Genomic DNA, 26,197 nt, shown 5'->3' with positions numbered 1-26,197 from the left:
AAGCGTGCAGACTTCAGGGAAAAAGACACACAGACATTTCTGTTACAAAGTGCCGTTATCCAAGGTTTATATCCCAGAAAGCGTAAAGTCTTATAAATTGGTACTGGCACAATCTGAGGTAAACCCTCTGTGTACCTGGGTGAAGTGGCAGACCCTCGTAACGCCTCAGTCTTATAAATTGGTACTGGCACAATCTGAGGTAAACCCTCTGTGTACCTGGGTGAAGTGGCAGACCCTCGTAACGCCTCAGTCTTATAAATTGGTACTGGCACAATCTGAGGTAAACCCTCTGTGTACCTGGGTGAAGTGGCAGACCCTCGTAACGCCTCAGTCTTTACCCCTCCCCCAAACGGTCCCATTGTAGGGGGAAAGATGAGGGAAAGGGGAGACACATACCCCTCGGGTTTACCGCTCACGACGCTTTGTCCCCGGGGGCATTTTGATTTGCCCGTCTGGCACTCGGAAAGCCGCTCACCGTGTGATGAGGTTAAGCTACCCGAGGAGAGGGCAGTGGCGCCTTCCATTTCCTGTTTAATCCATTACCAGGTGAGCGATGACCACTCTTCCCGCAAACCTCATTACCGGGAGGCCTGGAGCGCCCAGAATGGAGGCTGGCTGAGTCATGAGAGATCAGCTGTAGCGGAGGCTGAGATACCAATATTCCTGCCGTCCTTTTTTGATCCGGCTTGTAACTAATGACCTTTTCAAATGACCGCACGGCTATGACGGTAAGTAAGGCTGACAAGCTGAAGCGGATGATTTTGTACGACACATTCTGGAAAGTGGCCCTCGGTAAAATAATGTCCCCAAGCAAATCGGTAAAACGGTCGCGAAAATCAAATTACAGCTTCCATTACGCCCTAATGCAGCTCCCTCATGCACCATTAGGCAATAATGACAATACAGTCTGAGTAAAAGAAATCAAGCCACCCATTCTGTGTGCCATCATGTCTTAAAGTAACTTGCATGTTTATTAATTCGATGCATAAGAAGTACAGATTACCGCCTGCATACGGGATCTGAGAAACACAGGCTTGAACTGTGGGTGGCAATTTCTTCTCATACCTTCACATTCAGTACAATGAACCCTGCTGTACAGAGGGGCTCCAACATTGGGAGCCTCCCCGAATAGGACACGCATGCCAACATCAACAAATACACAGCTGACAATGCGTTTGCCCAGGCTGAAGTAAAACACTAAATTGTAATGATGAAACATTCCCCCCCTCAACCCCTACCCTTCCCGGCCCCCAGCCATTCCAGGGGAAGTGCCTCTGGTTTCATCTCAATGAAACAGCTAAACGACACTCAGCGGGAGAAGACGGTCTATGAGCCAGGCCTGTGTTGCGCAAGGGTCGCGCCGTCTGTTGTTGCGGCACTGTACAAGGCGCGCTTTGTTTGGCTTGTAATCTTGATGAATTCAATTGGACTTTCTCTCCTCCCCTAATGAGATTTGGTGGGTTAAGTGGGCCTGGCTCGGCTCGCGTCTCCCGAGATGACAGCGGCCTCCCGGCTGCGGTCGGCAGATGCACGGGCTGCTGCTACCATTTCCTCTGACAAACGGCTCGGTGACATCGTGCCCGCCTGAGAGATTTCTTATTCAGCTGCGAAGTGTTGCGTGTTGCGTGTTGTGTGTTGTGCTCAGCACGGAAAAACAATCTGCAGCTTGCTCAAAGGTCCTGTCCAGCGTACTTGTACAACGTGGCGGCCCAAACAGACATGCGGACAGGCCAGGGTCAGCTGACATCTCAGAACCGGAGCAGTGCCATGGCAGATTAAGAATCAGGTTTGAATCTGTCCAAAAGATTCTGTTTCGGTCCATCAGAGGTTGGCAAAGACTTAAATACAAAAAGGAGGCAGACACTGAAATATGGATACAACAAGCCATCAATGAGTATCCAGTGGATCAAGAGTATTATCTTTAATCATGGCTCTGACAGCATCATGTTCAGGTCAACATCTACAACCTGTCAAGTGATAGCAGCCCTGTTTTCACTTCAGAAAAGTACTGCCAACAACTATTCTTGCAAAATATAAACCCTACAGATGTGAAAACAATAACTTATTTTTTTTAATTCAGTACAGGTTCAAAAAACTCCTCCAGTAATAATAATACCTACCAAAAATGATGAGCTATCATATATAACTGCATCATTGTAATCATCATAACTACACAAAACTCTAATCAATGACACCTGACAGATTTGAAACAATAAATCAATAAAGATGATTAATGATTTACAATGATAGGCAGGATCTACATTCATGCGCCCAGAGAATCATGTGACCATAAATAACAAATGTCATTGGTTGATGCCGGTTTACTTGTGGGCCGGATTATGTCTGGTAATCCATTTACTCAATTAACTGTGTCACCATCAACTATGTACAGTGAAAGCAATGCAGAGATTAGCAATACTTAGTCTCAACAGAGAATGAAGAGCATTACACTAAACAGATTTAAACATTATTCAGACGTACAGGAACACACACAATGCTGAAAACAAATTTACTGCAGGGAATGCTGAAATTGCCACAATATGGAGATCGAAATGTACTGGCTGGTAATGAAAAGCAGTAACAACCCTGCAAAAGAAAAGAGCAAAAACAACTTGAGGCCTGAAATCCTTAGTTTGCAAATTCTCTGAATTTTTCGCCACGGCCAGCTAAAAGCCAGAGGCTGGACAATGCTCCGCTTCAGGCTCTGCCAAAAGGTTCATGTTTAGGATATTTGGGGCAACGTACAGTTCACCTGCAGAAAGGCTGCTGACCTATCGGCAGCGCCAAATGCTGCAATTCTGCCTGCTCACTGGGAAAAAAAAAGTGCAGGACAGGACAGCGTTTTGGTTACCGGCAGCTTTCCCAGCTGAAACCTTTACAGCTGAAGAGCAAAGCTGCAGAGCTGCAGAGTGAAGCCGCGTGTCATGCTCCTTTTCCTACGGCTCTCCCATAATGCTGGGCTACGCTTTCTGCGGCTGGGACAAAGCCACAAAAATGAGACCGAATCCCAGGATCACAGGTCTCTTGCACTTGTCTGGCTGTCAGTGTAACCACACAGTGAGCTCAGCAAATCCAATACCTTTTGCCACAATCTACCGTCCACAAGTGTCTATAAACGTGTACAAACAGGCAGGAGTGTTTTGTTGCAATTCAACTGCTAATCGCTAAGTAAATGTTAAAGTAGTTACATTTTTCAACTTGGGTAACAAGTTGACCAGTCAACATCTGGCATCTACAATATCATCCACTCAAGTAATGTTTCACTATATTGTGAAAATAAATCTTGACATAGAGTGCATTTAAAGTAATTGTGGAATTAACTTTTTTTTACTAAAACCTAACAATAAACAGCCATGTGTATAATGTGCTTTTCTTCCATTACCATAGAACAAATCTTTAAGTAACTTGCCTCAAAAAGAGGCATGATACGCGCTACAAGCCCTTATTTGGAATTCATACTTTTCAATGAGCAATAATTGCTTAGCTATCAAGTAATTTACCTCTCAATAAATCAAATGACAAATTTGAAATAAAGTGTATCCCAAATTAATCTGGAGTATATAAAAAAGAAAGCAAATCAATCTGTCAAGAAAGGTGTAGGTCTCATTAAGGGAACGTTCTGTCCCTTAGAAACACTGTTTAGAATTTTCCACTTATCTCTGAAAGATCAGCTTGGATTAATCCTAATCATAATACACACTGACCTTCGCTTCAAGTAGTAAATTTAAGCCAGGGATATGCACTTTTCAATTTTTATGCAAGAGTTTTGCTCATTTCAGCAAACTACAAATGACTTATTTTGTACATCACTTGTACAACTGTACATCTTCTAAGGCCTTACACACAAACTAGTACAACTGGCAACTTTCTGAGGGAAAGTGACAGTAAGTGTATTTACTTCATGCTCTGATGTTTTGCAAATCTCTATGATTTCAGATAGTCAGCCTTTGCTCTGTGGTACAGTATCACAGCCATAGGGAGAACGCTCCCCACACATTATGTCATCAAACTTCCAAAAAAGAAAGCTGATCACATCTTTCTATATACAGACAACAGTCATAGTGGCTACAGTCCAAATCTAACGCAAGCCTTACAAGTGAATTAAGCTCGGCAATACTGACAAAACACATCTTTGTGAACATGATTGATGCCTGTAATAAACTGGTAATGAGCATACTGTGTCAACAGGGACAACCTCCCCTCTCCTCGATTCCTGACAACTCACCCCTTTTCCTTTTTAATTCCTTTCAAAATGCCCATTTGCAGACAGGTGTAACTTAAATCCAGAGGCAGGAAAATCAAATACAACCCCTCTGCTCCAAGTAACAAGTGTATACTTAGGGCTACAAAAGGGGTTGTTTTGATAATTACGTTAAAGAATGTGCAGATAAACTAAACTAAATTGGCAAAAGCGCAGCAGTTCAAGAGTGCAGGGGTAGTGCACTGTAATTTGGCCATCACTCTTTTTCATTCTGCAGAGGTGGATATCGGCTTCTGTTCTCTTGGATTCAGTCTGACAGAATAACATGATGATTTCATAAAGTAAACAAGTTGTTGGTGTTGTTTTTTTTCCCCAGAGAGCTAACAGAGATTGGTAACACTAAAATGTGCTGAATCGGCCATCATGACAAATAAAAAGCCAGAGAGTTGAGGGCAGTTCTGCTTTTGCCCAATCGTTACGAAATCAGAATTCTATAATCGTCGCTGTACAAGTGGCAGTAGTATACACAAGTTCCGCTGCCTGAATTTCAAGCATTCAGGAAGCATTGCCCATCCCTTGGCAGGGGATAGCTGGAGACATGAGAATGCCTTACTCCTCCTCAGTGAAAAGACGTCTCAGGCCATTCCACAACTCTTCCGTTACTACAGTAACCGACCGCTTAGAGAGAGAAAGGCCTCAATTGACTCAAGCTTGAGACTTTGTCAAAAAAAAAGTTCCTCTGACCCTTAAAACTGGGGAAAAAAATCAGTGAGAGAAGGCACAGGAAGTCAGGACTGTGAAATTTCTCAATACAAAATGAAATGGGCAAATCTGTCATAACAGCCTTGCCTGGTTTACAACCATGTCTAAATAATTTGCTCCTCCAAGTAGTTTCAACAACACCATCATCCAATCCATACAAAAATGCAGGAAAAGTATTGTAAAATGGGATTGCTTTTTTCATAGAGCCAATGATAATATGGGTTAAGTCAAAGTTCAAAACAGAAAGGCCACCAATGCTCACTAATATTTTTAAGTCTGTATGACTCTGTCATAGCATATTTTCTTGTCTTTCCATACAGAAGCGCTTCAGTGAGAACATTTGCACAAACATCTGCTGGCCTGAGCTGTTCACATACATCTGCAGGCAGATAAGCGCATTTGCCACTGTGATGAATTCTACAGTAACTTGGGGCCCTAGTGCAATAAGAAGCCCAACAAAAACAGGCAACAACTCACTGCACTTGCGTTGGTAGATGTCCTTAGCCCTCCCTTTTTGCTATCTAGAAGTTAAATTCAGTTAATGTCTTTGCTTTGGGAGAGTCCAATGAGAGTGTGAGGCACAACAGATACCGAGTCTAGTTTAGGGCAGCCACAGCAACACCTAACACAATTAATAAGTTACAGTCACATTGTTTTTTGTCATAACATTTACTTAGTAAAAAATACAATTAACCATATAAATACTGATTTAAAAGCTCAGCAACTCTGTAGGCAAGACTGGCCTTCTGCTTTATGGTTAGACTGGATTAACCCATAAACCGGTGTGATTATGTGTAATATTAGTTTTCTAAAAGTATTAATATCTGTACAATGTTCCAGCGTTAGGTTGTCCCTTGCCGTTAGCTAACCTTTTTTTAAATTGTTCACCCAAAAATGTGCAATACTACTGCACTCGCCAATGTCCACCTCAGCTCTGAGAAGGAAAAATCTATCGCTTTTGAAAATAATTAGTTTAGGGATAAAGAATGAGGAAATTCCGATTATTGCCGTTAATATGAACGACTGTTCTTAGAATTAGCCAGTAGATTTCGGGAAAGATCTAATACTGTACAACCACACCAAGCACAGCTGAAATAACTAACGTTAGAAGGGTTCGTTGAGATTGGTTGAAATTTATTACCAACACCAATTATGACAAAATAAAAGTGGCAGGACTATGTTTCCATAAACTTAATAAACACGTCAAATACACCATCCAGATTTATGCGTCTTTTTGCGTAAAAAAATCGCTCAAAATAACTGATTATCACCACAAATGAAAGGGAGAAATCCCTAAATTAGCAAGAAAGGCAACACCGTCACACCACCCGGCTAGCTAGCTAGCTAATAGCTATTATCACAAAGTAATATACAAAGTATCATGCATGCATCAATGCAACTATGTAGCTCGCAGGCTAGCCGCTTAACGTCTTCGCTGTTCACTTATGAAAGGTTATCTAGCTAATAACATTACATCAAACGGGCGCGTATTATTTGAGACACAATATAACATTTTTCTCGATCACCGTAGCTAACTTTAACACAGGCGGTCTTCAGGTCCGCAGTACACCATTAGCTAATAACTGTTCAAATTTTACAAGTCATCATCACCACAACAGAGGCTAGGCCCATGGCTACTGCGAGCCCCCAGCATGGGGATTTAAATCTTCATTTAATATGACGTGATGGTCGTTTAAGCAGTTCTGGACGTGCATTGCTCTATGCGAAATATTCCTAATGTTTTAGCTGGCTAATTGTTTTTGCCTTACCTGCAGATGTTCTTGAAATCGTATTGGTAGTATCTGAGCCATTCTTCTTGCGGTCTCTTAGAAGAAGAAAAAAAAGGAAAAGGGGAGGGGGGACACGAGGAATAAAGAATATTCTCTAGTCGTATAAGTACAAAAAGCCCTCTACTTAAAATATTGTACAAATTTATAAATCTATCCTGCTTCTGTCTGTATCAATCTGATTCACTCGGCTCATTCAGTCCCACCCTTAGAGCAACTCTGCACAGCATGTTAAGCTTCCGCGAAACAAAGTAGTCCACGGTGTTAAGATGCTGAGCATCAAGCCCAGAGCTTTACCCGTGTGGTCGGACTGTTACGACAGCTTTGTGTTGTAAGAAAAGATTAAACTGTTTCCTACCAATTCCAGCGACAAACCAAAATGGTTCATAATAAAGGCTGAAAAATATATGTATTTTGGATGTCCTCAGTGTACCCTTCCGCAACCCTTCCCCCTTTTTTCAACACCGAAAACTGGGCACGTGATATACCCCCTCCTCTTCCGATATGTGTTAACTCAGTGCGGAGACGACTGGAATGTGGCTTTGCCATCCCACCATCAGTTGAACACTGGCTAACCTACTTCATTTGTTTTCGCCAAAAATGGAATCAGTAAAGCGGTGATTTCCAACCAACGGTTAGTGGTTAAGAGCCACTTGTTTTCATGTGGCTCACTTGCAAAGTTTGTTTTTTAAACCAGCGTACCCCAGCTTTCACTGTATTAATGCTATTTCTGAGCATACCTTTGGCTATATAACTATCCCTAACAACCGAGTTCTCGAAGGCTAATGTTAATAAATAATCAAAATTCACTGAGAAGTTTAAACTGCTTTAGTATAAATTACAACATTAACATTTTATTATCAGTGGGCTTACATATAACGCCCTTGCCCTTGTTGGTCCGTTGTCTAATCGTAAGTACAGAATAATTTCAAAGCTTTACCCTATTCCTCTATTTGGCCTTCGGGTGTTACTTGCTGGAAACACTGAGGTAAGCGTATTGGCATGCATTATATTTGAATGTTTAACAACCTTGTCAAAGGGTAGAAATGATGTCAAAACGTTGTTGACATTGTTACTGTAGGTTCAACAACAATACGGGTCTGCAAATTGCAAATTGTTGAAGGAGACGCAAGAGAATCTGAATATAACAAGTCATGGGTGTGATGGGGGCCAACATGTATTTGTTCCATGATTTTATTTCGAATAAATAATACATCATTATTTGAAGGGGCGTGGTGAAGGAACAGGTGTCCTCTTCATACCGTATAAGCCTGCTTTTACATGTACTCAGAATGGGCAGCAATTATCATTTACATGTAAACTGTGTGTAAATAGGCTAACTAAATTTTTCATACAAAACACAAATGCGCAGTACGTCGAATTTATTGCATTCTTTTAAATCACAAGAATTTGCCCTCTGCGCAATTAAAAACGCAATTAACAATGAATTAATTTAGCATATGGCCGCAAAGACATGGTAACAAGAATTTAGAATGGTTCAGTGAAGTTATTTGTGACTTAAAGTGGGGAACATGAAGCTTAATGTATAACAACACAGAAAATATGGAAAACCTGTCTCCACCATAACAGTTCTGAAATGCTGCTCATATTGTTTGTTGTGGACATGTTTGTGTTTTAGGTAACATGCAAGACAGTGGCCCTTTCCATATAGATGGTGAAATTGGGGGTGTGGATATTACAGCCCAAAGTTTATTGCTCTGCGCGGCTGGTGCCGCAAAATACTGATGTAAGAATAGCTAACTAAACCCTATTACAAACTTGCTTTTTTGTTTAAAAAAAGCTGTGGTTGCTTCGAAAGCTTTAAGGCAGTTTGATAATTTAGCGCCCTCTAGTGTCAAATCAAAACAGAATCCCGGCAGTTTGTGGCATCGTCGACAAAGTTCTTTCAACTGGGAATGCAGCCTCGCTGTGTGATGTGATGACTCATGCGATCACCCGCACAGCCTATTGACTGCAGTGTTGCATGATAAAGAGGCTCAGCCCGATTTAAGGGGGTCTATTTATTCCAGCCATTGACAGTCTATACCTTAAACATGTTTATTTTTTCTTACCAGATATTCATGTTATTTGTTACTTTGCAGTACATAATCATAAATAAAGCTGTAAGCGGCAATACCAGGGTCCATACAGCAATAGCTACAATGCAGTTGGTTAGCTGTGGCCATGTGCCCTGTTCAAGGACATCAGTTTGACAAATGAGTGCACACAAAATGTAAGACATATTTATTTTCAAATGTCACCATTTGATTGGCTTGTAACAACTATACTTTTTCACGTAGGAAGTTCTCCTTAGAACTTAGATAGAGCTTAGTAGAAGGATTGTGCATATCAAATTTTGTGTTAATTAGCCGATGGTTCATGAGGAGTTGACTTCTGAGCATAAAAAACAGCATTATTGTGAGTGGTGGTATTGAACTGAATATATTAAACTTGACACCAGTTTCCACATGTGGAAGTGTAGCCAAAAGTTGCTCTTCATCAGGCATAGTCACTGTAGCAATAATAAATCAAGTAAAATAAGAGAAACAAAGAAACAGCACAAATGAAGTGTAATACTGTGGATTATTTTTTTTTATTTATTTATTTTTTGGCTTGTGTATTATTCTGTCTAGTCCTCGATAATGAAGATTTGAATGTCTTTCATATTTAATAGGTAACACCCGGTCTGAATTTTTCACTTATATATATGGAGAGGGGGTGGAGATATGGCTTGCATTCAGAGGTATCCTTTATTTTGCCTAAACTTCTGCATAGCTTTTCTGCCTTGGCCTTTATGGTACTTAATTTTAGCACCATTGCACACCCCTGAAAAGGAAAACATGGAATGTGATCTAGTGGTCTGTTCTTAGGGGAGGAATGAATCAGTGTTGTGTTGTGGTTCCAGCAAACAGGGAAAATACTTAACCTTCTCTTCACACGTTTGACATTTACCTAGAGCAGTAAAATACATGAACATTTTCCTTCTACATCATCAACATCAACATCAACGGCTGTTATATGTACATCTGAATGGAAAGCCATTACAATCCATTACAATCGCGTGGTGCATGATTTGCATCTATGGTTGTGTGCTCTTGCTGCTTTCACACTTTTGCACTTCGTTATCACACATTTGCACTTTGTTATCATTGCCTATATTGATGCAGTTCATTTTGCTGGACATAAGATGCCAAGCACTTACACTCCTGGATCCTGACACTTTCTCAGAATCCTGCCTCACCACAAAACAAATGATCATTAGTCGCTAGCAGTATTTCAAGTATTTCAGTATTTTATTGTTTGCAACTATCATAGCAGCTAGACAGGTGGCACATGTACTGCTTAGTCACAGTATAATATATAGCTGTGTAGTAAATATCCAAAACTTTAATAACCCATAAAACATACAGTCATATATACATTGTATTATTTAAAATAATAATATTAAAATATAAATTCAGAAACAGCTGACAGAAATTGTAGTTTACAGTTATGCCTCAGCTGTGTTTCTACGTTACTTCCTGTTCTTACTTCAGCCGGGACTGGTTTCTCTCAGCATACGCTCTGGTATCATGCATTACTACCCTTTTTCCACTTGGTTCACATTTGCCTCCACTGTCAAGCAATCCTGTAGGCCATGGACTTATCTTTTACTATTTCAGTTGGACAGAGACAAATTGCCGAGTTTGCGAATTCCATGGCAATCCCTACACTGAAGTGCACCTCAATGACTAACTATGCTACAGCGCTAATTACCTGTAATTTCATCGCTGCCAACTATTATTGCTAGGATCATGTAGAATTTGGATATGGCAGCTGTAATTAACAAAGACAAAGTACCCATCAGAAGTGTATGCAAAATGATCTAGAAGAACAGAAGCACAATCACTTCATGTCCCTCAGTAATCATGTTTCCTTAGTTTCCAAGGTGGTTTTCACATGGCCGGCTGTAAATAATATGAATGTGCAAACACTTGTGTGTCACACTGCAGTAACAGCTGCCACGCAGGAGCAGAGAGAGGGGCTGCTGACCTCTGATGTTGCCGAAAAGGTCAGGTATACCTACAGAAATTCAGTGCAGGTGAAAAAAGTGCAAACTATCATTTTGAATATCCATTTTGAACAACCAGTGAATGTACCCAATGAGAATGAAGCATTAGAATTTTGGCTGCTTAGTCTAAACGGTAAGAACATGTAAAAATATTCAACGTGTTGTAAATCTTAAGTCTCTGTGCTGAAGGTGTTAGGGGCATTGTAAATATACAACCACCATGACTGAGGAACAGCTGTTGTGTACATCGACTCATAAAGGTAGGTCTAAACACACTGGAGGCATCGGGGTCGCTGTGTGTAACAGTTGTGTTGGGGTGTCAGGGGCGGGCAGGGTGAGTGAGATACGTGGTGTGCTTCGCCTGGCTCTTGCTGTCAATCAGGAGGATAGGATTATTCTTGTGATGAGAGATTATCTCCTGGAGGCTGCTGAAGAACTGAAGCACACAGATAGCAGGATGGGGAAACAAGACATGCGTTAGGCAGGAATATACAAACCACTGCATTGCAAACTCCTCAGCAAAACTGATTTCTGATCAGTGCTGTGCAGTTGTGATCAGTTGTGCACTCTGTGATTTATCACTTAACTGCACACTCATAACTGAATACAGGATCAGTAGGACTGAGTTGAGTAGAACTTTTTAGGTACCATTTCATCACAGAGCACAGGGATCTCAAATACCAGGAGTAATAATTCAATGTAGTACTATAAAAAGGATGGCAGTTAATTACATCAGTCATGAAATAATTTAATAAATTCATCTAGGTCAATGAACAAAGCAGATCTGCTGCATAAAAACTCCTAATTTCAAAATTTACTTATTTAACACACAATTCTGGAATTGCATGCAAATTATTTCAAAGTCAAATGTCCAATCCATACCTAACTGTTCTCTAACCTTGGCTGTTTGAACCAAATCACTCCTTACTCATGCAATATTGTGTATCAGCTTTGCAGAAGATTATCACCACTGCCACCCACGCTACCTCTTGTTGTGGGTAGCCAGGACAGCTAGTGCTGGCCAACTGTGTGGGCCATCTGTACCACTGACTATTAAGAAGCAGTCTGCTGGAATTGATCTGTTTCTCCTTCTCTCTTTCTTGCTTCCTATTCTTTCTTTGCAAAGCCCCCACCCACCTCTCTCTTCTGAAGTAAGCCCCCTTTCACAATGTCTGTCCTCTCCCACCTTCTCTGTCCCTCCCTCCCTCCATCCTACTCTGTCATTCTGTCACTCATCAACCTTCCTCTCCCTTTATCATGTCTTTTTCTACCTTTGCCCCCATCTCCCCCTCTACCACACCTCCCCCCCCACCTTTCTTTCTTGCTCTCTCACCTCCTCATTCCTCTTTCCCTCCTTGCCCAGGGCGTATCCCCCTGTGTCTTCCAGGAAGCGCACTGGGATGTTGTAGACCTTCTGCCTGTACAGCACTACCAGGGTGTAGGGCTGCCGTGCATTCTGGGCCGAGCTGCGTCGAACCAGGAAGGCCCCGTCCTGTACAGAATACCAGCATGTACCCCAGGGGTGCCCAGCAGGTTAATTACTTCGAAAGGAAGGAATTCAACCTAATGCTGTGGCATCTTGGCTTTTCCTTGGGGGACTGAACTTCAGCAAATATTACCTTTTTCACTCTTTTATGATTTTTCTTCAGTTTCAGTGATTTCTGGAGGCGGAATGATGTGATCCTTGTTTAACTCCAAGACTGAACCAATGTCAAAGACTATTGATCAAAGAGTAAATGCATCCCTAAATCCAAAACAGCAACCTTATCCAAACACCCAAGGCATTCATTCTCCAGAACATATTAAAAACTTTTACCCTATTGGCTAGAGTGTTTTTAAAAAGCACATGACCATTCAGTAAGGTATGGAAACCTTGCTGCCGATTTGCCCTGTATGTATGCCCTGCAAGTATGTTGTAAAATCGTTGTTGAATTTATACCTAAAATAACAGGTTATTTGATCCATCAAGCGAAGGTCCTGAATGAAGCAGCATCTCACCTTGTTGACCTTGTACAGCACTGCCTCTGCTGACCTGCGGTCACAGTTCCCAGCAAACCACTCTTTATCCTGCAGCCGGGACTCCTGTGGATCAACAGCCATGAGACCAGCAGCATCACTTACACACTCAAAAGTCACTCAAAGTTATAATCACAACACTCAAAGTCATAATCACAACACTTAGAGTTCTTAGAGAAGGGGTTCACTTTGTCAATCAAAAGACACTTACCTCTGTTCCTGACTGAGTGGATTTTGGACCTGAAAAAGGAGACATTTGGTTGGTGGACAGTCTTCTGTCAGTATTCACTATTTCATTTCATTTACTCAATTCTTTTGTTAAATTCGGAATGCCCAATACGTTTACCCAATATTTCTTCAAATTTGTAGTGACCAAATTGTGTCATGAAGCCACCCACTGCTGCAACCCGCTGCTTGACTATACGAGAAGGCACAGACAAATGCGAGCTCTCCTCTGAAACACATGATGCCAAGCACCACTTTTTCACACACTGCAGCCCCATGCCAAGCTAGTGCAGACATGAGTAAGAGGACGACACTGTATGCGTGTCTTTATACAGGCAGTCCACAGACACCCTGACTAACCAGCGGGGGTTGCTAATTAGCAGTGAGATGAATAAACCCCTAGCCAAACCCCCACCCCTATATGTCCTGCAGAACAAAGTTGATTCATTGTGCCACTATGGGTTCCTGGTCATGGACCGCTAATGACACAGCTGGGGTTGATCCCAGACCATAGGACTCAGCTTTCACTTGAAACATGAAGTGCTTTCACCAGTTGAGTCACGTGGCCATTTTTAGTTAGTCACCTGTGGAATATCTCCTCCAGCTGAACGATTCTTTTTTCAAGCTTCAATTCAGCGTGCATTTTAAATATACTAAAACACTTGCAAAAAAAAGACAAAAGACACAATTGCGACCAGGAAACATCCTTTGATTTAGACATGTACTGTATATTGTGCCCTTGTATAGTACTTCATTCCTATTGCCTAACTGTTTGGATGGGTGTAAAATAAGCAAGGAACAAGGAACAGCTGCAGAGAAAGGGCCATCACAGAGTAAATGCTTAGCGATAAAAAAGCAATCATTAAATGTGTTCAAATTCATAGCACACTGCTCTGGTGATTCCTTCTGTGAGTTCTGGAGCCACATTTCCCAGCATGCCCTTACCTCCTACAGTGCTGTCCACTTGTGGAGGAGGAGGTGGGCTACAACAAAGACAAAAAATTCACAAAAACGCACAGACACCTTCAAGTGCAAAAATCGACATGTTGAAATACAATGCTGTAGCTGTGTCTACTTCCCAGAGTGTTGACCCTTGATGGTTACTAGGTATGGAATTTCAAAGGTCAAATTTCATACTCTTACATACTCACTGTGACTATATATGCTACAGTGTACACATTTCTTTTCCAGTAAACAAACAGCTTATATTCCACATGTCCCTAGAAATGTCGGCTGCCTTAAGCATGAAAGCATTTTATTAATGGTATAAATTAAGTGTATGATAGTTGAATCAATGAATCAGTAAGTATCTAGCTGTCATCAAATGTTCTAAACATGTATTCTCAGTGTAAAATAATGATGGCATATGCCTGTATTGCTACCCCCGTAGATAACAAAATGTATGTAGTTAACACAAAACCATATTAAACAAGAACTGTAAATGGTCTCATTCATGAAGTATTAATGTACTTGTTTCAATAGAACAACAACATTCAAATTAAGCATCTGTTCTTGTTTTCAAGATTCACAAAATTAGGGTCCTAGAGATGTCATGTTTTATTATCAAACTTTTCATCAGTAAAATATTGAAGTCGTCAACTTCAAATTACATTCATATTTGAAGAACAGTCCCCAGAATGTTTTAGGAACACCTGGAGACACAGAATTATTCCCTCTCACCTGGGTTTAGACTCTTTTAGTGATGATGGAAGGGGGGGTTTCATGCCAGGAGTGGGTGGGGGTAGCTTTGCTGGAAAGGGGGGACGTCTGACTTCAGGAGGTGGAGCTAGGAAGAGGTGGGACAAAAATAGGGAAAAATACTGAAATGAACCCAAACTGGTAGGGACCAAAGTTTCACACTTCAAAAAAAAATTCACACAGATGCCGTTTGCTGGAACCAATACTGTCACTCTTAATTAACATTTAGTGTCAGACAACTGGAATTTGATTGTGGCTTATAACTGTGAAAGACAGTGAGACAGATGGGCAAGGTTAGGATCTGGGCTGTTTTTACTGTGAGCAAATATGGCAGAAAGAAAGAAGTAGAAATTTGATAGACTTACCGGTTTTACTATCACCTGGCAAGTATGCGCTCTGTAAAAACAGAGACTGTTTGACTGTTTGAAATGACTTCAAAATGACAAACACAAACACACACACAAACACAGGCAGACACAATCCCTCACAAAAAATGTATTTCAAAAAGGTCACTCTATTAATATTAAACTACTGGTGCCAACACATAATATACGTTCTACTTTTCACATTAGGGTTTTGTTGTAATAAATGTCAAGCAATATAAAACAGGTAATAAAATGATTTTAGCTAAATGAACAGGGAAATAATTGAATGTTGAAAATACAGGTAGAAGCTGTGGGGGCATGGTGGTGGGAGGACTTATAGGCTGGGCTCCAGGCACTGGGGGCTTCTTCCTAGGGAGCAGGGAGAGAGAGATGTTACAGAAACACTGTCTGAATGCTGACCTGATACGTCACATGTGATGGGTATGGAAATGACTTACATTGGGGGCGGGGCTTTGCGTGGCCCAGTCTTGGGAGGCAGGGCTTCGCGAGACATGACCTTGGGAGGTGGAGGCATTCTCCCGGCAACCCGAGGAGGGGGAGGGCAGGCTTGAGGACACCGAAAAACTTTATTACAGTAGCTCTCTCAAGGTAGCTCCTGTCAATTGGCATTGCCGAACAAAGCCTGGGCAATTCACTCATGTACACGTAGAGAGAAGTCTGTACAACAGCATGCAACATGAGTTTTAAGATACAGTATAATTGCTCTGCTTTTACATTCATGCAGGACCACATTTAACTACATCTGTGCTTTCTTTAAAAGAACATGAAAGGATGCAGATCCACGTCCCCTGTATGCTCTTGACTCCCATGCAATACAAATAAGTGAACTATGCAATTGGTCTCTATGGAGGACCGGCAACTGCATCTAAAAGACTGACCTGCATTAGGCTCCAAATAGAGGTCATCATTGTCTCCCTCAGGGGCGGCCCGCGGCATAGGCAGTATAGGCAAATGCTAAGGGCGCCGACCATCCAGGGGGCGCCAAAAACGGGGGAGAAAAAAAAAATTACTCTTCTTAAAACTAGTTGGTATTATATATCTTAATAGGAAGATAATGAGCCAAAAATATCTAACTGCATAGCAAACCCTATTAAATATGAATAAAAATAAAAATAAAAATGATGATCACACTTTACTTTCCTGAGATGCTCCCCCTTCCCCCCGGACTAATTAGACTCTACCTGCTGGCGGAGGGGGGAGGGGGCACGCATTGACGTGACCCCAAAAGCAAGCTTGACAACAAGACAACGACGACAGGACAACAACAATATGTCAAAACGTCCCAAACTGTCTGGTGCCCAGGGGAGGAAAAAAAGAAAAGAAGAGGAGGAAAAAAGAGAGAAAGACAGAGGTAATGTTACAATAAAGGTGATGTCATGACATTATTTGTACGTAGGAGAACAACGACACGTTGTTAACCAAACATGGTTTGCTAATCAATAAATAGCTAGCGTGAACTGTTTTAACTTCAGTTAGGCTAATGGCATGTTACGAAGGACCAAAGCTGTTATGAAAAATGGCACTCCCACCCAGCTTCCAAATATGTAAATATTATAGGGTCAGCAAGAGTTAAAATTAAAATAAAACTTGTTTACATTTTTATTGAAAACTGGTTAGCTCACATTTTCTTAGCTTGCAATATTAGCCTTAATCAAAAAGCTAACGTGTTATTCCTTTTCCTATAGTTTTAAGCCTGCACAGTGCACATCATTCCTGTTATAGCATACCTTAGCATTCCTACATTCTATATTATAGTGCAGTTTACTACTTCTTTGCATTCTGCTAATCAGCATTTCCTTGTAATGACAAAAATTGAATCTTATATCATTTGCATATCAGAAAAGTATTAAACATGTACAGCGTAGTCATCATGCACATATCCGTTAGATTTTTAATTTGTCATATTTCAGTTTATTCTTAAAATCATATTATGTATCATATCATATTTATTATTAGATTGGTGTAATATATTCCTCTTCTCTCTTCAGATGCGCTGTTGAGCATCTGAAGTTGAGTTGTTTCTCAGTCCCACCCCTGCAAATCTTGGGTCATCTACAGTATCAGCCAGCCGGACATTGATGGCACAGAACTTGCAAAGGAAATGCAGAATTTTCCACCATTGCCATCAAAGAATGTGACAAACATGGAACTCTTGACCTTCCTGCATGAGAAGAAGCTGGCAGAAATTTACCCCAACATGTGGGTTGCTCTGAGAATCTTTGCCACTCTTCCTGTCACAGTGGCTATTGCAGAAAGAAGCTTCTCAAAGCTTAAACTGATAAAAACCTATTTGAGAGCTACAATGATGCAGGAACGTCTAAGTGGACTTGCCATCATTAGTATAAATCATGTGGTCTCAAGTAAGCTATCATACGATGATGTTATAGATGACTTTGCTGTAAGAAAGAGCAGGAGAGTTAAGCTGTAGCAGCAGGTGATATGAGGTTGAGTAGGTGGTTGTATAGTTTTGATGCAGTACCAAAAAGCACCAGTAGATGTCTTTATAAGAGCCTCCTTTCTCCCCTTTTATTGATATTCTTGTAATTTTTTTTTTTTTGGCAATACTGGGTTTTTTTTTAACATCTTATTGTGTGCAGTGCCTTATTTATATTGTATTTATAATTTATTTTATCCCACTGGTTTACACTTTTTTTATTTTGTGGCTATTTAAATCTTATACTTTATTTAAGCTATTCATATTGTATTTCAAAAATTCATTTCATATTTCTATTGTATTTCTTTCTAATTTGTTCCAAGTGTTTTGATTTTGCAATCGCAAATAAAAGAATGTCAAAGACAAAGCTATTCAGTTTCTTGTGAGTATGTACACCAGCAGTCGAATTTACTCCGATGCAAGGGGGGCGCCACCTAAATTTTCGCCTAGGGCGCCAAATTGGTTTGGGCCGGGCCTGGTCTCCCTGCAGCACAAAAACCACACAGACATGATTTGGAGTCTGAGTCCAGAATTTCATGTGCATTATTAATGATTTCTTCATATACTGCACATTGTACATTACGTGATGTTGCCATCACGTGTATTTGTCATCATTTTTTCCTACATTAATGTGAATGGTGCAGAACAAATATTCCATTTGGGACACCTCTGATTCATCTCTGATTCCATTCATGTTCACCTCTGATTAATATACAAATCTAAAAATGAACTCCAAAGTCATTATACTGCTGTGGGGAACTTGTGTTGGCCAACTATTTCCAGGGTATCAGATTTCACAGGAATATTAAAAAGTAAAATATTTAAATGCAAAACCTGTGATAGCACATGTTGATTTTGCTTTTTGTTAAGAAATACTACATTTAATTTAACCAGCAGAGAAGATTCACAATGAATGTTTGCCCCTGCAACACTGTGTGAAAGAAGTAAAGAAGCTATTAATCAGATTTTCCATTTTTTGCTGTACTCACCTGTCCTTCATTTGGGTTCAGGTACACATCTGAAAAGCATGTGATTTGTTTGCTTAACAGACTTACACAGGCTAGCATGACAAATTTTACTTGTTATCCATTGACACTGCAGAATATTCACCAAAGCTATGCAAACCTGTCCAGTATGGTACACTACCACTCCATAAAAGTACAGTTTATTTTCAATAGCAAGAATAATTTGTATTTTAACTGAAATGAAGAAAGGCCTACACAACAATCTGGTTTTTGGCAACCTGCATTTACAACAGTCATGAAAATGTCATCATTAAGACACAAAAACAAGAATTATGATGAGCGTGAGGCTGAGGAGTGGAGTAGCAAGAGGGAAAATTGTAAAAAGACAACAGAGAGTCAATGTTATATTTAATTAAGCCTTTCCTGTAAAAAATGCAATTTACTGCACATGCTCAGCAATGTAACTTCCATTTATTAGCCAGAATGTAGTGGTACGGAGTAGGAATTATCTATTGGCTATGGTCTATTATCTATTATTGTCTATTATCTATTGTATTAACTATGGCCCATGACCTTGATTCCTACCCTCTTCAAGGTGGGAGGCAGCAGCAGGAGGGGGGACAGGGGCAGGGGCGGGTCTTGAAGGAGGTGTCTTCTTGACAGCCAACTTCTTCCCTGGTTTCTCTTCCCGGTTGATCTGAGGGGCTGAACAGAGGTACAAGAAAGGCACAGGAGAGTAGCAAATTACTGCTACTTTCATTTCATCCCTACCCTTTCATCCATACAGAAATAACTGTGGCATCCTCTTGTGGTGCGATTCAGCTTATTCACACTGTCCTTAGGTGCCTCCACCACCAGTAGGTGGTGCAAGGGTACTGTGATCACCCTTGTGTGTCAACCTGTGGGTTTGACGGTGACAATAAAAAGTTAAGAGATGGATGTGGCTTTGGGTAAGGAAGAAATTCTTTGATTTCAGGGCTAATGTGTATTGCATATGTGGTACTTACAAACAGGCAATCTCACTGGATGTCAGGAAGTGCTGGGTTATTGTAAATAACCCATGTTTGGGACACCTTCTGGTGTAAGAATGTCCTAGCATTTATTGGTGAAAAGACAGAGGATTTATGGACAATCTGCGACAACATCCTATTGTCTGCAGTACAGAAGAGGCTTGCATAAACTTTGTTCTGAATCACTATGCATAAATCACAGAAGGAGGTTTGACAGAAGTACAGTGATCCTTGAAAGTTTGTGAACTCTATGTGTAATTACAGAAATTTACATTTTTACCATGACATCCTTATTTAATCAGTGTCAGTCATTTCGTAACTGAAATAAAAAATCTGTAATTACCTCAGGAAAAGAGGAGTGAGTGTGCATGAGTCTGGGGAAGGTTATAAAATCATATGGAACACCTGGGCTCTACCAGTCCGTTATGAGACAAATAATATACAAATGGAGAGCATTTAACACAACAGTGACTCTACCTAGAAGTTCTGTAAGGAGGAGTGGCCAAGAATCCCTCAAAGACAATGCCAGATATGGTTATCAATATGGCTATCAATGGCTATAGGAGACTTCTACTTTGAGTCATTGCTGCTAAAGGAGGTGCCACAAGTTATTGATTGAAGGGGTTCACATGTTTTTGCACACAAAGATAGCTGAGATTTTGTTAAAGAAACCAGTTTTGTTAAATAATCAATGGAAATATATCATATTCCTTTGTGAGTGCCTTTTATTTGGTATACGTTCATGAAGAATTGAGGTTTAAAAAATGTTTTTTATCATATATTAAAATAATAACCATCCCCTGTAGGGTTCACAAACTTTCAAACATCACTGTATGTACTCTCCAGTTCTCATAATGTCACTAGAGATTGGTTCTAGTTTATCTTCATGCCAGCACCTGCTATAGGCATCCTTTCAATCACCAGTCTTTCACACTGTTACTATATATGACAAACAGTTTATGGAATAAAACATCCTGACCCTGGATTGACAGTGGGTGAAGAGTGAGGCTTCAGGATGGGTGGGGATATAGTGTGTTATCAGAAACTCTCTGATTTTAACCAATCATATTGTATTGCTGTGAAGAGCACAGTCTTTTTGATGGTCCAAACAAGTCAGTGTAGCTGAAACTATTATGAGGTTTGTGAAGTCTCACTGTCCCATCACCAGGCTCCTCTACAGCAGGTGGTTCCGCTCTTGTTCCCCCAAATTCCCCAAGGTATATTATTCTGGACTAGCTCCACCTTATCTCGACACTTAGAAATCTAAAACCAGAGCCAAAAAGTGATCACAATCTCACTATTGTTTCAAATACCAGGAACTAGATTGAATAATATTGAAAAGTAGTTCACTGTGACTCTGCTCAGATTTAAGGTTTCTCCGTACCGGGGATCCACTGTTTTCAGGTTTTTATTGGATATAGCATACCTTTGCTACAGCATAATAAACCACGGAGAAGGAATATGTCTTATAAATCATTAGAACTGAGGTGACAGACCTCTTTACATTACAGTACTGACTAATAAACTGTTAACAAATAAAATTTCAGGTACCCTTCTCAGTTAACGAAGGTCTACAGCTCTGAGAAGAACTCTTAGGCACTGCTAAAGGGAACGATTGTACTGTGACCATGTATTCCCAATGACTTGGTGGGAAGGGGATAGACGACAAATGGTGTCTTACGCTTTTTTGCATTGGGGTCAATGTAGGTTTCCTCTGAGTCCTGATGTCTCTCTTGCTTCTGTAGGAAAGAGACAATTTTGAGTCTGTGACCCCGTATAATACTCTGCGTAATAGTGTAGTCCTTTGTATATGCACACAGACACACACATGGAAATACAAGTCACTTGCACATACACTGTAAAACAGTCACACCTGTTATAGTCCAGTTAATGTCTAGTATAGCTTTTAGACATACGTACAGAACCGGAGATTTTGGACATACCTACAGAACTGGACAGACACGCAGACACACAGTTTACCTGAACTTTGCCTATGGGTGTCATTTTAGCCGGCCGTGGCGGGGGAGCCTGCCTGCTGGGATCAGGGGCCGGACTTCTCTCTGCAGCACAAAAACATCATTTAAATGTCACGGCAGTGTTATGGAAATGTAATATATAAGATGGGTGCCTGGTAATTATTGCTATTTATTGACATGTGATGGGAGCAGGGGTACTCTCCTCACCCAAGTACACATTCTCCTCCACTTGTCTGGGGGGGACTTTCATGGGCGGTGGCTCACAGGGAGGGGCCTCATAGGTGTCCCCATCCTCCTCATCCTGCCAGGCACATCACACACATATGCATGCACACACACACACACACACACACACACACACACACACACACACAGAAACACATAAACACACATGTGCCATATACACGTATATGACCACAAACACACACAAACACACATGTGCCATACACACGTACACAAGCACACACACGCACACAAACATTCACAAGGTTGAACTGTCGAATGCTTACAGTTGGCAAACATTAAACTGACACATGAGAGTCTGTAATCACAGACAGAACAGTTGCACTAAATGTGTCCTTGTGGCCTTGCAAAGCAGTAACATCCCCACAAATTCCAGCAGTCCTGTGAGAAAGTTCTGTTTCAGCAGGCACAGAGCTCCTCTGTCACTGACAGGGAAGTGGCACTGTGAGTGCATTTCACTATGATAAAGGGAAGTGTAAACTCAATAGCTAAATTCACCTGCGTGTGAACCAAACGAGAGCAACCTGAGGAGAGAGATTGCGAAAACTGTCACGAGCATGACCAAGAGCCAGTACGGGGATGACTGTGTCAGTTTCTAAAGCACATCCCTTCACTTTCCATATGGTAAACTTCCTCAACTTCAAAAGACATTTTCGTGACAAAACATTTGATTTTTAAAATTATTTGATTCAGTTTAGTTATTCTGTCTGTTGGCCTACAGGTAGTGACCATCAATCAATAATTAAATAAATAATGTATATTTATATTTATTTAATTTATATTTATTAGTTAAATAATTGTTTAACTAATGAAACACAGGCACAAAACAGACAGGAATGAGCCACAGCCAGAAAAATCACCATTCATATGAGTTTATTATTTTCTATTTTCCATAACAGTTTTCATATTAATGTGTTAATGTTAATATTTCACAGTTCTTCATGCTAATTTTGAGGTTTTTGAAATCTTTGCTCAGTTTTAATGATGATCCAGATCTATATCTGGTTCAAAACTGGTATGCCTACGTTAAGAGAGACAGACTAGAGGCAGACTCAGGCCTCTCTCTGCTTCTTCCATTCCCAGCCAATTTGAGCCTAACTGTTATCCCGTTCTGATCCTCAGTATAGTGTTCATATATACATATATATATATATATATATATATATATATAGCGTACGGCTACATGGCCCACTACTCTTGCAAAGCAGTCGACCCTGCCACAGAGCTGTGCTAATTTGTCTATAACGAATATATTTCAGTCTTATGTACACTGAGGATTGTAATAAGACGGTATAAATCCGCTTTAAATTTAAAATGTTACAAATGCCTAGCAGATAGAGTGAACTGATACAACATTCCAGAGCATTCAGAAAGTGTCTCAGACTGCATATCTAGCTAACTAGCGGCCAAGATAGCATTATGCAACCAGTTTTGTCCGGATCATTAGTCTGGTTGTCTGTCATTATTCTGGTTTGTTCAGACCACAAAATACTACAACCTGCTACTTACTGCAGATGGATTTCCAGATCATTTGCTATTATGTGGACATGATCTCCAAATCCACTTTGCTAAGGAACTACAGCTTGTTCCTGTTATCAGCCTGTGTCACGTTTTGACATAAGAGACATGTTATTACCAATCTTCCCATGTTGTCAGTGCACCCTGTCCATGACCATATGATTACTGATATATTTTTTATCAATAGTTGCAAAAAAAAACATTAAACACAAAGCAAAACAGCTGCTTTGACAGTTTGCATAAGCATGTCTACATAATATTGCCGCTAAAGTACTATCTATGTGTGGGAGCCTCATCCACAAATTCAGTTAATCTTGACTTTTCTCATAATTCTGTCCTGTTGAGTGTTCTGATATTACCAGTACTACCAAAATTAGCATAAAGAACTTTTTACCTGCCAGAGTTTGAGAGTTTTGTAAATTAAGTAAGTTTTGTGCTCTGCCTTAATGTCAGTCTACATCCTCACATCCCTGTCACACAATGTCAGCCAAAATATCAATATTGCACTATTCATCTGTGTTTGATTGCAGTTCTAAACGTAACACAGGGTGTGGTGTTTGGAGGTTTTGGGTGCACTTACAAACTCATCCTCCGGCCAACCGTAAGCAGGACTGTTATCTGAAAGACAAGTAGCAGGGGAGAATCAATGCACGGCCGCAACAATGAAGCAGATGGTTTCAGTCTACAGTAACAAGACAGCTCCAGTTGACACAAATCATTGCCGTTGTCATTGGACACATATATACTACTAGAAATAACAAAGAGGGATTCTTTTGTGTGTTCAAGTATATGTACATCTTTACTTAAAAGTCCAGAAACATTTGTGCTAATAACTGAAACCTATTACATATGGGTCAGGGTATTCTCATTGTGCTACTATGCACCGATGGGGTCCAATGTTTCACTGAAGAGGACAAGCAGTGTAAAGAAACACCTATATCCATATTCGGAAAGCAATCTCAGGCTGTGCCTTCACAAACATCACAGGGCTTTCCCAGGCATGTAAGGCACACTTCATCCAGTTCTTTGCCATACATTACAAAATACACTATTACATGATAATTCATTTCAGGTCTTAAGCCCATTCTCACAGGTTTTTTTAAGTGGCTCATGGCCTGATGTGTCTCCCTTTATCTACCCTTTTATGTTTCAAAATTCCTCAGGGCTTACCTATCCTTTTGGGAGGAGCAGGAGGACCACTATGCCTAAATGGACACAAAGGGACAAGGGTGAAATGCACAACATGAACCCTTTCACAAGAGGATATTGTCAGCTGTTCTCCTTCATCGATTATTTTATTTATTTAATTATGCAACAATGCTTACTTGCTGAAAGGATATTTGCTTGCATTTATCACTTTAGACTTTAACTGAGAGTGAGGAATATAAAGCTGAGCAATAGGATAATAGACACTTACAGGTTCTTTAACTTTCCAAAGAAACTCTGAAAAGAAATAGAGGGAAATATTGTGAAAGCTAGACACCACCACAAACACTACAATCCTAAAGTATTTTTCAGCCATACCCATACAATGCACAGATAGTACACTGGCAGGAGTATGTATGTTGGCAGTTTTTCTGTGTCTAGTTAATTGAATGAACTAAAGGATCTAATGTTTTGGCCTCCCATTTATTGCTAAGATGGCAGACAAATCCTAAGAAACCGCTGTCTGTAATTTGCCTGCAATACCCGAGTTCTGTAGGCCACTTTTGCACAAACATTGCCAGAACTTTTCATTTCGTCTGAGGGATGTTTATAAGTTGCCTGCAGTCGAAATGCAGGTAAACTGCAAAGGAGGAAGTTTGCAAGGTAACCAGATGAGCTCAGGGTTCATGTAAATCATTAAAGATCCAGGAAACAAGCTGGGGGAGGGGTGGCTGGGGGAGCACCACAGACTGTGCGATTTGATTCATTCTGTTAATGCTTGCACATCAAAGCAGCTCATTCTGTTAATGAGTGTATGTATTTCTTGGCCTTCACTGAAGCCTAACTTTGTGAAGGATTGAACGGTGTTCTATAAGCCCTTGTATAAGATACAACTACAAAACTAAAATTTGCATTTGGAAGCACAGAAGTACCAAAATGATTCCAAGTTAAATTTGCCTCCAGATGAAAGTTGTTTTTGTGTAGGTATGACCTACTTTGTTTACTCTGACTTTAAACTACAACTTTCTTGCAAAGAATTGTTAGATCACTGGAATTCAAACCATTGAAAGTAGGTAAAATATGATGGTCCGGTGCCTCACGTACACACCGCAATTTCAATTTTTCTGTCTTAATTGAGATTGTGAGGGTCTGTGAGTCTGGGCAGATACGTTGTACAGGCATGTAAAAATGTTTACCTTTCAGAAATAGTCCAAAACCTTTATTTGGCTAACATGTCAGATAAATTTGTTTTGCAGCCGCTTACTCTCGCTTTGGTAGGAAATTCCAACACGTGTTGGAATAGAGTCTGATCGGTCACAAATGGAAGACCAATAAAAATGTAATGTGATAAAATGGAATAATGAAAGTGTTTTTCTGGGGCGGGGCTACCAGTTGCTAAAGGAAAAGGAAATAGCTATGTTAAAATGTCCAGCTTTATCTGATGCTAACGGGGATGTTTGCAGGTGTCCAGACCTTGCTGCCTTGCTGAAAAATCCCTATGTAAAGAACGTAAAAAGAAATCATAAAAATAAATGGTAGCCCCAGTATGCCATGCAAACCATAAAAATATTATGTTACCGTTACATTACGATCAGCTACAGCTTTGAAACAAAAAAATCACTTTCGGTGTGATTGTAGTAAGATATTAATGCATCTTTTACGCTCAGGTATACCATAGCTCTCCGTATCTCGTCATTCTACAAAAACGTAGTTTACGTTGACAGCGTGAATTCCATTGATGAAAAAAGCCAAGTCACCTTTAGCCTACCTCAGCCACAT

General features: G+C 40.4%; 2 protein-coding genes across 5 annotated transcripts in view; both read right to left on the bottom strand.

The window, feature by feature from the left end:
* The window catches only part of cltcl1 (clathrin, heavy chain-like 1), a 47,383-nt gene extending 40,416 nt beyond the window's left edge, over positions 1 to 6,967 (bottom strand). For all 4 annotated transcript variants that reach the window (XM_036528118.1, XM_036528120.1, XM_036528119.1 and 1 more), the window contains exon 1: positions 6,733 to 6,967. In XM_036528118.1, coding sequence (XP_036384011.1) covers positions 6,733 to 6,774 — 42 coding nt within the window. In that variant the 5' untranslated portion in view covers positions 6,775 to 6,967. The remainder of the gene's footprint in view (positions 1 to 6,732) is intronic.
* A 4,022-nt stretch (positions 6,968 to 10,989) lies between these two features.
* On the bottom strand, positions 10,990 to 26,197 carry si:dkeyp-117b11.1 (SH2 domain-containing protein 6). Its single transcript, XM_036526266.1, has 18 exons — positions 26,187 to 26,197; positions 24,443 to 24,477; positions 23,853 to 23,890; positions 21,719 to 21,812; positions 21,516 to 21,595; positions 21,217 to 21,274; positions 19,111 to 19,230; positions 18,550 to 18,578; positions 16,005 to 16,080; positions 15,564 to 15,672; positions 15,405 to 15,474; positions 15,106 to 15,136; positions 14,723 to 14,828; positions 13,988 to 14,025; positions 13,029 to 13,057; positions 12,800 to 12,883; positions 12,135 to 12,293; positions 10,990 to 11,237 (listed from the first exon to the last, which is right to left on the bottom strand). Exons 1-18 carry the CDS (start codon positions 26,195 to 26,197, stop codon positions 11,121 to 11,123), a joined length of 1,284 nt encoding a protein of 427 aa, XP_036382159.1. The 3' UTR covers positions 10,990 to 11,120.

Source organism: Megalops cyprinoides, chromosome 4, assembly GCF_013368585.1.
Source record: "Megalops cyprinoides isolate fMegCyp1 chromosome 4, fMegCyp1.pri, whole genome shotgun sequence".
Lineage (NCBI taxonomy): Eukaryota > Metazoa > Chordata > Actinopteri > Elopiformes > Megalopidae > Megalops > Megalops cyprinoides.
Note: the sequence above shows the minus strand (reverse complement) of the source record. Positions and strands in the feature narration are given on the sequence as shown.

Bases quoted from the DNA above. Each gene is read 5' to 3' on its own strand.
- si:dkeyp-117b11.1 (XM_036526266.1), bottom strand. The intron at 14,829-15,105 runs GTAAGTCTATCA...ACCTCTTCCTAG, and splicing joins GCCAGGTGATAGTAAAACCG to CTCCACCTCCTGAAGTCAGA. The intron at 12,294-12,799 runs GTGAGATGCTGC...TATTCTGTACAG, and splicing joins TGCTGTACAAGGTCAACAAG to GACGGGGCCTTCCTGGTTCG.